General features: G+C 36.9%; 1 protein-coding gene across 1 annotated transcript; it reads left to right on the top strand.

Annotated features, from left to right (window-relative positions):
- Positions 1 to 5845: 5845 nt before the first annotated feature.
- Positions 5846 to 12625, top strand: LOC113472165 (basic proline-rich protein-like; the record flags this gene model as incomplete). The annotated part of the gene is made up of 5 exons (XM_026831796.1): positions 5846 to 5851; positions 6350 to 6428; positions 8526 to 8737; positions 12184 to 12291; positions 12582 to 12625. Coding segments are annotated over exons 1-5 (449 nt in total), but the record flags the coding sequence as incomplete, so codon positions are not given.
- Between the last annotated feature and the right edge of the window lie 17 nt (positions 12626 to 12642).

The following is a 12642-nucleotide window of genomic DNA, read 5'->3' as shown; positions in this document are numbered from 1 at the left end:
AAGTTAGTTCAGGATAAGTTGGAGTTGTGGCTTGGATATTATCTGGAGGATAATTTGGACAAGTTGACCGTGGACGAGAACCCACACTGTGAGGTATGTACATGTTTTTCCTATGAGAAAAACCTGCTGAATCGGGTTCGTTTTAAGATACACAGGTGTGCTTTCTAGAATTTGGCCTGACGCACTATCGTGCGCTCGGATCTACATACTTGTGGTTCCGTGAAGTGTAGACTCACTCAAAAAAGGTTCCGTACGGCCCTTATGCTACGGGATCCCCAAAGGCGCATTTGTGCCCAAAATGTTATCGGCTAATTCCCTTTAAGTATGTGTTTTATTGTTATATGTTTTCCGAATTTCATCAAAATTGGACGGACTGAACGTTTGGACGCGAGCTGATTTCTGTCACACTGGACTGCAGTCCGGGACTGAGCGTCTAAACGGCCCTTAGTTCTGTGTCAATCCTTATAGGCTAAATAAATAAATTTGATGTTTCAATTTATGTACCTAATTCGTGAGTACTTGCTTGTAGTTCACCCTAAGTAGACGTTCTAAAACAAGTACAACTTGTACTGTACAAGTAAGAACTCTGAAAGTAAATGAATAATATGACTAGATGAGTGAGTCATTACAAAATGTTCGGTGTAAAATTTACAACTCACTAGTTTCTCCGAAAATCTGGCATGAGATTCTAAAACAAGTACAACTTGTACTGTACAAGTAAGAACTCTGAAAGTAAATGAATAATATGACTAGATGAGTGAGTCATTACAAAATGTTCGGTGTAAAATTTACAACTCACTAGTTTCTCCGAAAATCTGGCATGAGATTTTTTTCAGAGGTTTGATAGAGGGAACTGTAACCGCTAAGGTCTTATCATCCCGAAAGCGGAGAGAAGGAAGACAGGATAGGAGAAAGCTGGCCGTTCCGAGAACGATGCCAGGGGATTATTTCTCATTTTCCAGCGTCTTCTTTCTCCCTATTTAGTTTTTTCTAAAACTAAGGATAACACAATAGTCAATGCTATGGATTGCACACTGGTAAATTGGTATAATGACTAGAGAACCTCATACTCACATTCTTGAGTTGTGCGTGGAAATCTTGTTGTATTTTCACTATGTCCAAGGCTATACTATCAGCTGTTACTATGACTATAACTAGTGGATGGTTCCGAAGTAGTGTAATTCGTCTAATGACATAATAGCATTAGTCAAGCTTGTACAATCTCCCAGTCCATCCGGTATAATCCTGTGTTATTCCATTCAATAACCATTATCCAGCGATTATTTGAATCAAATTTGTAAATATCTTGTGATTCTTGTGTAATCAACTAATCACATGTTTTCTGGTGTCAAATATGTATGAGGTATATTGGATAGATCACTAGTACTTTATTTATTTGGTCAATCTTAGTTAATCAGTAAAATATTAAAGATAGTAAAATTAGTGTGTAATGGAGTATAATGCTTTGTATTTGCTTGTGTGTGTTTCTTTGTTTTGATCAAATTTGGTTCCTCATCCATCTGCTTGTGTATTTCCGCGTTCAAAATTGTTCTCTTGTAAACATTGTGCGGTTGATGAATCCAGCCCTATTATCTGAGAGGTAGAACGATGGACTCTATCCAGGGAGCGGGGGTTCGAGCCCCATTAGTGCCTTGTAAATTTAGTAGCTCCAAAATTCGTTAAAAGCTTTACCCTCGCAATATGCATTTCAAAGAAAAACTTTGTTCATACTGCCGGTGTAGGACTGAAAAGTCCTCCTGATCCCAGCACTAAGTTACTTATAACAAGCTCGAACCACCAACTTCCAGATCCAAAGTGGCGTTTTACTTTGGATCTGGAGGTTGGTTGTTTAAGTCCAAGTCAAGTCATAAAATTTATCTAGGTGATTAATGAGGGAATGGTATTTTTGACAAACATTCAAGTACTTATGCTTAACACGATTGACAGTGTCTCCTCACTTATAACAAGCTTTAAACCCTTACTGGTCCTATTGCACCCCGTGCAGATACTGTTAGTATTACCGATCTCGTACATACTACCTCTCCGCATCAGCACTAGTAACAGTTATTGTATGCAGTGCTGCCATTGGCTGAAGATATGACGGGTTTTTATATCCCCGTGAGTGGAAAGCTGTTTAAACACAAGTCATATGGGAGTATAGTTATACCTTGATATCGATAGATCGATCATTCTAGCCCTCCAGTGTGATTTTATTTCAGTAGATGACGTTATTGTGCGTTTGTGCCGAACAAAACTAAAAGTACATTGTTTTATATACCCCTGTGGTTAATAGAACTGACTCTACCCTATGCTAAATATTTTTGCTATCCTAAAAGCAGTATTGAAAATCTAGACTGTATACGAAACTGACTCTCTACCCTATGCTAAATATTTTTGCTATCCTAAAAGTATTGAAAATCTAGACTGTATACGAAGCAGGTATGCTAAGGGTGTAGTGAAATCTAGACTGTATACGAAGCAGGTATGCTAAGGGTGCTAGGGGTGCAGGTATGCTAAGGGTGTAGTACAGTATTGTTTTATGTGTACGTGTATGAGCAAGCTGTGCAAGTTAGTTCAGGATAAGTTGGAGTTGTGGCTTGGATATTATCTGGAGGATAATTTGGACAAGTTGACCGTGGACGAGGACCCACACTGTGAGGTATGTACTTGTACATGTTGTTCCTACAAATTTCATCAAAATTGGACAAAAAATTCCCTATGGGTTCCTCACAGTACGGTTTAGCCCAAAATCTGAAATGAACAAAAGGTCCAATGGAACAAACAGACAATCATACAACATACTAAATGCAGTGAAAAGGCTCTGTTCTGTTACGAAAATTTCATCAAAATTGGACAAAAAATTCCCTATGGGTTCCTCACAGTACGGTTTAGCCCAAAATCTGAAATGAACAAAAGGTCCAATAGAACAAACAGACAATCATACAACATACTAAATGCAGTGAAAAGTCTCTGTTCTGTTACGGCTAACTTGAGTAAGAATAGTATCATTGATGTCAGAATTTCAAAGCTAATCAGTTAACAATCCTGAATCCTAAGGCATAATGCAACACCGATCATACATATGTAACCATTGTTTACTTTGATGATAATATTGATAGCACATACCTACCTGCATGCTGTAGGTTATACATATGAGTTATGTTAAAACAGAACCAAGTACAGAGAACTTATAATTTCTGTACAACTATGTCATACAAGTTGAACTTTTGAAAAATAATAATGAAAGAACGAAAAAAATGTGTGCGAGAGATATTTTTCTCTCTCCTTTCTACTTGATGACATTTGAATGCAAAACATACCTCACATAGCACTATCAACACTGGACTATTTGTATTTCTCTTTCTCTGCTTGGTTTGGTTGGTTACGTAGATAATGTGTACCTACTACAAATAGTGCTGAACGAAAAAAATGTGTGCGAGAGATATTTTTCTCTCTCCTTTCTACTTGATGACATTTGAATGCAAAACATACCTCACATAGCACTACAACACTGGACTATTTGTATTTCTCTTTCTCAGCTTGGTTTGGTTGGTTACGTAGATAATGTGTCCTACAAATAGTGCATAGATCGTACGGCTAGATCACCCTAGTGCAAATTATGATGCAACAAGGAAATTGTTATTCTTTTAAGATTGACAAATACTGGAAGTTGAGAGGGAGTTTGTGTTGACCCAGCAAGCCCAGCACCTAAATGGGAAGTATTGTGTCTCTTCTCGCCCATCGCGCGGCGCTGAAACACTAATAAGAAGAAGAAGAAGAAGAAGAAGAAGAAGAAGAAGAAAAAGAATGAGACATAAAGCCATAGGACGAGAGCCCATTAAAACTGAATGAGACATTGAGTGACTAGAATTTGTATAGCCCATTACTATAATTTACCAGTAACTTGCTGGTCAAAGGCGCGTTTGTGCCCAAAATGTTATCGGCTAATTCCCTTTAAGTATGTGTTTTATTGTTATATGTTTTCCAAATTTCATCAAAAAATTCCCTATGGGTTCCTCACAGTACGGTTTAGCCCAAAATCTGAAATGAACCAAAGGTCCAACGAGTCCGGAGTCTCGCGCTAATCTGGCCACTGTAAGTAATGCCCCCCAGCACAACGCTTGCACACTGTTTACGCCCAAAATGTGTCTCTTTCTCGGGGCCCCTCCAGAGTTTCCAGTTTTTCGGATGTTCAAAAATCACTGGGATATGTGTTCTGTTTGTCTTCTTCAATGTCTATCCTCTTTACTTTTTACCCCTTTTTCATCCCTGGGAATGACGAGTTGAGTCCTAAGTTAGTATGAAAGTTGTTCCATTTTGCACGCCACCTAAGTAACCCCATGTTTACATTTTTGTTTTACTCCACACTGAGCACACTTTGAGAGATCAGACTTTAGACTTTGATTGGATTCAACTCGCACTTTCCAGACACGGGACTTTTTTATAATGTGGGATTCAACTAATGTGCAACGACGATAATGTTCAAAATCACTGGGATATGTGTTCTGTTTGTCTTCTTCAATGTCTATCCTCTTTATTTTTTACCCCTTTTTCATCCCTGGGAATTGCAAGTTGAGTCCTAAGCTCCTAAGTTAGTATGAAAGTTGTTCCATTTTGCACGCTACCTAACCCCATGTTTACATTTTTGTTCTACTCCACACTGACCACACTTTGAGATATCAGACTTTAGACTTTGATTGGATTAAACTCGCACTTTCCAGACACGGGACTTTTTTTATAATGTGGGATTCAACTAATGTGCAACGACGATACCTGTTGTATTTTTACTTTTTTCAATACTACCTATTTCTCATTTTAGTTTCATTTATTCCTGATGTACTTATGTGTTGCATGGATCTACAGGATTTTGGGTTCTCTCACATCTTCTTCATTACTCTCGCAACCCCCTTGTCTCAATAATATTACCATCTTAATTTTTCAGAAGAGGATCCAGACTTTGGCTGTTTGACCTCAGAAATGAAATTTTCCCCATCTCCCATTCTCATAGCATGTAAAATCATCCGATGGACAAGAAGAAACTTTGTTCATAGGTGTTGGGTTGTACTCTGGATTGACATAAATTCATGTGGAAAAATCTACACTCGGCATGAAATTATAGATTATAGCGCTCAAGCTCTCAGAAGTCAGAGTGGTTTCGTTTTTTCAGTTTTCTTCTTTGTTTCTGTCCTGTCTTGAATTTTTCTGTTGTGTTCATGTCTATGTTTTTTTACCAGCTAATATAAGGGGTCATGGGTTGTACTCTGGATTGACATAAATTCATGTGGAAAAATCTACACTCGGCATGAAATTATAGATTATAGCGCTCAAGCTCTCAGAAATCAGAGTGGTTTCGTTTTTTCAGTTTTCTTCTTTGTTTCTATCCTGTCTTGAATTTTTCTGTTGTGTTCATGTCTATGTTTTTTTTACCAGCTACTATAAGGGAGTCACAAAAGGATATTATTTTATTTTAAAAACAAGAAACCAATGAACTAGAGTTTATTGGAACTGCCGACAAGAAAAGAACTTTTCAATCGTATACTCGGGTAGTCTAAATCTAAATAAAAAACAGAAATCTTTGGAATTTGCTAAAATGCTCGCAATGTTTCGTGTTCGTAAAGAGAGCGGAATTTCAAATGTTAACATAAAGTGCAATGTCATGTCAAGTCACCATTAGGAATTAGGATGCTCTATAGCTATAGCTTTCATATTCTCCAGATAACACTTGTCCTAACATAACAGATTGTCAAATGATTTACGCTGTTATTTTGTCATTTTGTAAAATAGTGTCTTGGGAAAAATCATTTTAATAATTTCGAGCACGTAATGTTGTGATAATTTGGTGAAAATGGCAGTGAAACAATAGCGAGAAACCTGTTGAAAACTGTGAAATCCAACTACAAGACCAAATTGGAATCCAACTACAAGACCAAATTAATCAAATTTCCTTTAAGTGTCGATCAGTATTGCAAAATTTCATCAAAATCGGACAAGCCATTCCTGACATTGTCCCGGTATAAACAAACTAATTTCCGAACAAACTAAAACCAAAATCGTTTTGTTAAATGAAAATTGGATGTTATTCCTCTATTTTACAATCTTTTTTGGTAATTGTATGGAATACAACTACTATACTTTTTATTTGTATAAATTTACGGGAATTCCCATTTTTACAATTGAAAATTATCCTAATACAATTTAACATTAAAAAACTAATAGATTGAATACTTGGCAATTTTTTACTACACAATAGTGACCCTCCTTTTTTTCATGGTACTTTTACCCTTTTTCATATCTAATACTCTTTTGCCTTGGAGTCCAAATATTATAATTCGTTTTCTTCTACTTGCAGGTATTTCTCAAGGCTCGACTGAAGGCAAAGGAGGAACTGAATGAACAACTAGCAGACTTTCAGCAGAAACGTACAGCAGGTCTAGGTACTCTGTTTGGATTATTTTATTCTGGTCTAATGATATATTACTTTATGAATGCTTGATGAGAATGGTCATTATGAAGATAAAGGTTTGAGAAGTGCTATCATGATAATAATAATTATATATATCAAGATAATAATATGAGCTCGTGTAATTAAACGTTTCGTTGTTGTAAACAATTAAAACACGGAACCGAGTATATATTTATGTATTATACATAATTATGTAATTTCAACCTATTTACCAAACTCATCTCTGACACACCTATGTATCCTTTTCTCCCATAGTGTGGCTAATGCCCACTATGAAAAGTACTAAAATACATAATATGTAATACCAAGTTTGTTTTAAAAGTAGGGTCCTATCGAGCCCTTTGTGGATTAAACTGAACATTTGAAGGGAGATAATAGAGTGAAGGGAAGAGGCAAGTCATGGGGAATGCTGAGATTTAGGTTCGGAGGAAATTTGGATTCTCCCTCTCTCCCCCTTATAAAACAAATCTTTTTCCTCTCCCTTTCTCCCTCTAGTTTATCCTGACAGCATTGAACAACTCGCTGAAGTCAACTAAAATATTTAAGTAGGAATTTCAACTTTCCCTCCTTAATTATTCAGAGTGTCAGATAGCAACACTTCCCTTTATTCCCTTGAACTTCCTCAATATCTTGCGTGTAGATTATCCGGTAGGTAGATTCAGATTAGTTTCAGCCTAATATCCTTAGCAGGGATAGTGTTATCAGGGAGAGAAACCATACATGATAAGAATAAAGAAATGAAAATCATAGAACAGATCCTGGTGCCTAAGCTAGAACCCTTCATGTGGGTATATCAGGGAGAGAAACCATACATGATAAGAATAAAGAAATGAAAATCATAGAACAGATCCTGGTGCCTAAGCTAGAACCCTTCATGTGAGTATATCAGGGAGAGAAACCATACATGATAAGAATAAAGAAATGAAAATCATAGAACAGATCCTGGTGCCTAAGCTGGAACCCTTCATGTGAGTATACACACCTTTACTCGTATATTAGGTAGAGAAATTGGCGAAAATTTATACAAGGGCACAATAATATCTTGTATAAATCTCTCCGAAGGTTGACTGAAAATCAAATCATGAATTATTTATTTGTGGTGGAGCTGAAAGCTTCTTCACTATTTTTTAGTGCACCTCACAGCATCGCTAAGTGCCTCCTTTACACTCAGTTCCCATTTATCATCAACCTTTTCAAACTAGTAATGTCGCCACTGGTCGCTACATGATTAACTCATGAGAGCCGAGGCCTACATTAAAGTCACACCGAACTTGACCAAACCCTTCTCTCTTTTTCGCCAATATCGCGGTCGCTCCACATCATATTGCATCGGCTCCTACCAAACCTACCCCTCACCATCAGAGGACACAATCTAGTCCTGACCAGATGAATTCTCTCAACATTTCACCTGAAGGTATCTATCTAGTGGTTTAGTTAATTGTAGAACTCGGACTAAAGGTCTTGAAGGGGCGAGGTCCCTACGACGCGATCGGGTCTAAAATGTTTACCAAATTTCGTCAAAATCGGACAAATAATTGGAAGTTATGGTGAAATAGGTAGGCAGATGAACAGGAGAAAAACTAAAGAAAGCATGGAGTTAACAATTGTATTAGAACCAAGGTATCTAGTGGTTTAGTAAATTGTAGAACCCGAACTAAAGGTCTTGAAGGGGCGAGGTCCCTAAGACGCGATCGGGTCTAAAATGTTTACCAAATTTCATCAAAATCGGACAAATAATTGGAAGTTATGGTGAAATAGGCAGATGAACAGGAGAAAAACTAAAGAAAGCATGGAGTTAACAATATTGTAATAGAACCCACAGTCCGTTCGTTCAATTTGCAGTAGTTACTTACTGAGAATACCACTTGTTCGCGACCTCACTTGAGTGGGAAAAGACGTATAGTAAAGGAAGAAAACTTGTATTTCATTAAACTGAAAACTCAATCACAAGAAAGGTCTTTGCAAAGCCCTCGAAGGCTAAAAAAACAGGAAAGGTATCATGTTTTTAGCATTCGGGGAAAAATTATCTCGTCTCTAACGGAAACTCTCTTCTCTTCCTCAGGAACGAAGCGGCTCCCCTCGTCCGAGTCGCTACAAGACCTCTCACACAAGAGATGCAAGAGTAGCGTCGGAGGGGAAGTAGCGGCCAGCTCCCCTCACGTGACACCCCCCGGTACCCCTCCCCCGCCTTACCCTACACCGCTGGGTGCACCCCCCGATGCGCACGACTCTAGCGGTGCTAGTAAGAACGATAGAGATGCAAGTAGAGGCGAAGTGAGTACTCGTTTTTTGACTAAAAATCCCCAAAAAACCAGATTTTTTGGCTTTTTGGTTTTCTGGACAAAATTTGCACCACCACTTCCGTGTTCCTGGTAAAAAGACCTTTCATTTGATATATAGGTCGCCCAGGTTTGGATAAGTCCTTCTATGGGGTCAGACAGACACACAGATACACAGACACCGAAGCGAATACAATAGTCCGTCCACTATACCTTTTATTATTACAATTGTAATTTAATAAAGGAAGGACGGACTAAAAACAGAGTGGCACGGAGAGTATAGCGCATAGAACTTCGAGCAGGTAGATTAAAGTAACATTAGAGGGAAGTGACGACTTCAAACCGCATAGAACTGAAAGCAAAAAGCTCTATGCTCTTTGCTCTCCGTTCCACTCTATTTTTCGCCTAAGGAGAACATAAATATGCGAATCAGAATTGATTTATTGGTAGAAATTCTGGACGGAAATTAGATTGATTTATCTAGTTTCAGTCCAGGATTCTACAGATTCTACACATTTGGGAATTGGAATTTGGAATTTTAACTCAGTTATGCCTAGAGTATTGTAATCCCAGTCATTAAATTCATAGTGTAATGCTAAATGAAATGAGAAAGTAAGTGAGTGTTCAAAGTTCTTCCAATGCAAATCAATTTACACGACTCAAATACAATATAAGTAAGAGTACCTAGGTGTTCATTACAATAGGTACTACTTGTGTGTGTTTCGTAGAAATTTCTTGGAACTCATGCAGGAAATAGTCGCGAATCTCAAGTTCTACTGATAGTGAAATCCAGGGCTGAAAATTTGAAGGGGGCACAACTTTTGCAAGGGGGTGAAACCCAACAGGGAATTCAGAGTAGAATGAAAGGTTGAAATTTGAAAAATGGCCCTACGCCTCTTCAAATGATGAAATTCCATTCCTCGCTTGAAATTCGAACCCCGTACTATGAAATCCCCTGAACTATTGACTGCTATATTTCACATTATGAAATGCATTCTAGTTGAATGCAAAACTTATTGAATATATCGTTATATTGGTTATCACATGCAAATATTTTAATAGCACCACACATAGGCGGTATTGACTTTGTTTTCTCAAAGCTCCTTAATCGATTCCGCGAATTTCTATTGTTTTTTTTTACTAGTACTTTTTTATGGGGAAAAATTATGCTTATAGATTTCAAATGAACTCTGGCCGATATTCTGGAGAAAGTACTTAACATTTTAATGATAAGTTTGACCTATTTATTTACAAATCACATGTAGACTATAATACGTATGAATAAATTAAGAGAACAGATGTTACTGTTAAGTAGGTACAACTTTTATTATTTTATTTTTCATCGAAGTAGGTAAGTAAGAGTAGAACGAAAGGTTGAAATTTGAAAAATGGCCCTACGCCTCTTCAAATGATGAAATTCCATTCCTCGCTTGAAATTCGAACCCCGTACTATGAAATCCCCTGAACTATTGACTGCTATATTTCACATTATGAAATGCATTCTAGTTGAATGCAAAACTTATTGAATATATCGTTATCCGTTTTCTTCCGTCATTTGTGGCTGTCTGCCTACAACTACCTGAAAACGGCTACTTTCCCTGTCGCGTATAATATCTCTAGTAGCGCGGTCAAACTTTCTTGACTTGGCGGGGCGGAGCGCTACCGCGCTCCTTAATATTGGTTATCACATGCAAATATTTTAATAGCACCACACACAGGCGGTATTGACTTTGTTTTCTCAAAGCTCCTTAATCGATTCCGCGAATTTCTTTTTTTTTTTACTAGTACTTTTTTTATGGGGAAAAATTATGCTCATGGATTTCAAATGAACTCTGGCCGATATTCTGGGGAAAGTACTTAACATTTTAATGATAAGTTTGACCTATTTATTTACAAATCACATGTAGACTATAATACGTATGAATAAATTAAGGGAACAGATGTTACTGTTAAGTAGGTACAACTTTTATTATTATTTTATTTTTCATCGAAATAGGTAAGTAACATTTTAATGATAAGTTTGACCTATTTATTTACAAATCACATGTAGACTATAATACGTATGAATAAATTAAGGGAACAGATGTTAATGTTAAGTAGGTACAACTTTTATTATTATTATTATTATATTTTTCATCGAAGTAGGTAAGTATAGGTACAAGTAAGTTTGATATTTGTTTCCTACTTTCCGTGTTCGGGAACAAACTTGAACATCAGATCTAGAGTTTACAGAAATTGGCAACGTGGATGGCTTTAGGGTTTGTTTGCATGAGGTCTTATTAAATATGTTTATATTAGACATCCTAGGTTATAAAGTTATGAAATAGGTAACTACAAAACTCATTACCTTTATATGATACAATGGATACACCAAGTTTTCTTAACATTTTAATGATAAGTTTGACCTATTTATTTACAAATCACATGTAGACTATAATACGTATGAATAAATTAAGGGAACAGATGTGAATGTTAAGTAGGTACAACTTTTATTATTATTTTATTTTTCATCGAAGTAGGTAAGTATAGGTACAAGCAAGTTTGATATTGGATATTTGTTACTTACTTTCCGTGTTCGGAAACAAACTTGAACATCAGAGTTTCCAGAAATTGGCAACGTGGATGGCTTTAGGGTTTGCTTGCATGAGGTCTTATTAAATATGTTTATATTAGATATCCTATGATACAATGGTGTATCCATTGTATCATATAAAGGTAATAAGTTTTGTAGTTACCTATTTCATAATGTGTTCGGAAACAAACTTGAACATCAGATCTAGAGTTTACAGAAATTGGCAACGTGGATGGCTTTAGGGTTTGCTTGCATGAGGTCTTCTTGTGTGCAAGGTTCATCCAGTTCCAGTTGGCTGCAGTTTGGGAGGTGGTGGATATTTGTCCATGTTGAGGATATTAATTTCATAACTGCATGAGGTCTTCTTGTGTGCAAGGTTCATCCAGTTCCAGTTGGCTGCAGTTTAAGAGGTGGTGGATATTTGTCCATGTTGAGGATATTTATTTTAAAGTAAAGTATACATATAGGTACAAGTAAGTTTGATATTGGATATTTGTTACTTACTTTCCGTGTTCGGAAACAAACTTGAACATCAGATCTAGAGTTTACAGAAATTGGCAACGTGGATGGCTTTAGGGTTTGCTTGCATGAGGTCTTATTAAATGTGTTTATATTAGACATCCTAGGTTATAAAGTTATGAAATAGGTAACTACAAAACTTATTACCTTTATATGATACAATGGATACACCATTGTATCATATAAAGGTAATAAGTTTCGTAGTTACCTATTTCATAACTGCATGAGGTCTTCTTGTGTGCAAGGTTCATCCAGTTCCAGTTGGCTGCAGTTTAAGAGGTGGTGGATATTTGTCGATGTTGAGGATATTTATAAAGCTAATGTTTATCATTTCCTTCTTATATTTCCAGCCTCCACCTCCTCCTGACCCGTCATCTCCACTGAAAGGATTTGTCACCCCCATCATATCTCCACCTCCTATTATTGGAGATGATGAAGATCTATCTGATCAGGAAATGGTGAGTAGAAGTCTTTCGTACCACAAACAAAATCATAAAGGGAAAATCGTCGTGGAATCCCTATCTGCTGAGTTTAAACTTGAGGGTTTTTTCCGGAATCTGTGAAAATCGGAGTCCAGTGAATCCAAGGGATCCACTCGTTGACTGGATTCGTTTGGTTCACAGTGTGGGATAGGGATTTCAAAGAGAGGAGTAAAAAAATATCTCTTTGTAAGAAAAATGAAAGGGAAATTCAAAGAATTCTTTGGATTCAATACACAAAAAAACCCTTAATGTCTTCTTGTTTTCAGACTAACTCCGGAGACCACGGTCCATTCAAGTCTCTATCCAAACTGTGGGAGAATAACGCTC

This window comes from Diaphorina citri, unplaced genomic scaffold (genome assembly GCF_000475195.1).
Source record: "Diaphorina citri unplaced genomic scaffold, Diaci psyllid genome assembly version 1.1 scaffold4135, whole genome shotgun sequence".
NCBI lineage: Eukaryota > Metazoa > Arthropoda > Insecta > Hemiptera > Psyllidae > Diaphorina > Diaphorina citri.
This window is presented reverse-complemented; position numbering and strand designations above follow the sequence as displayed.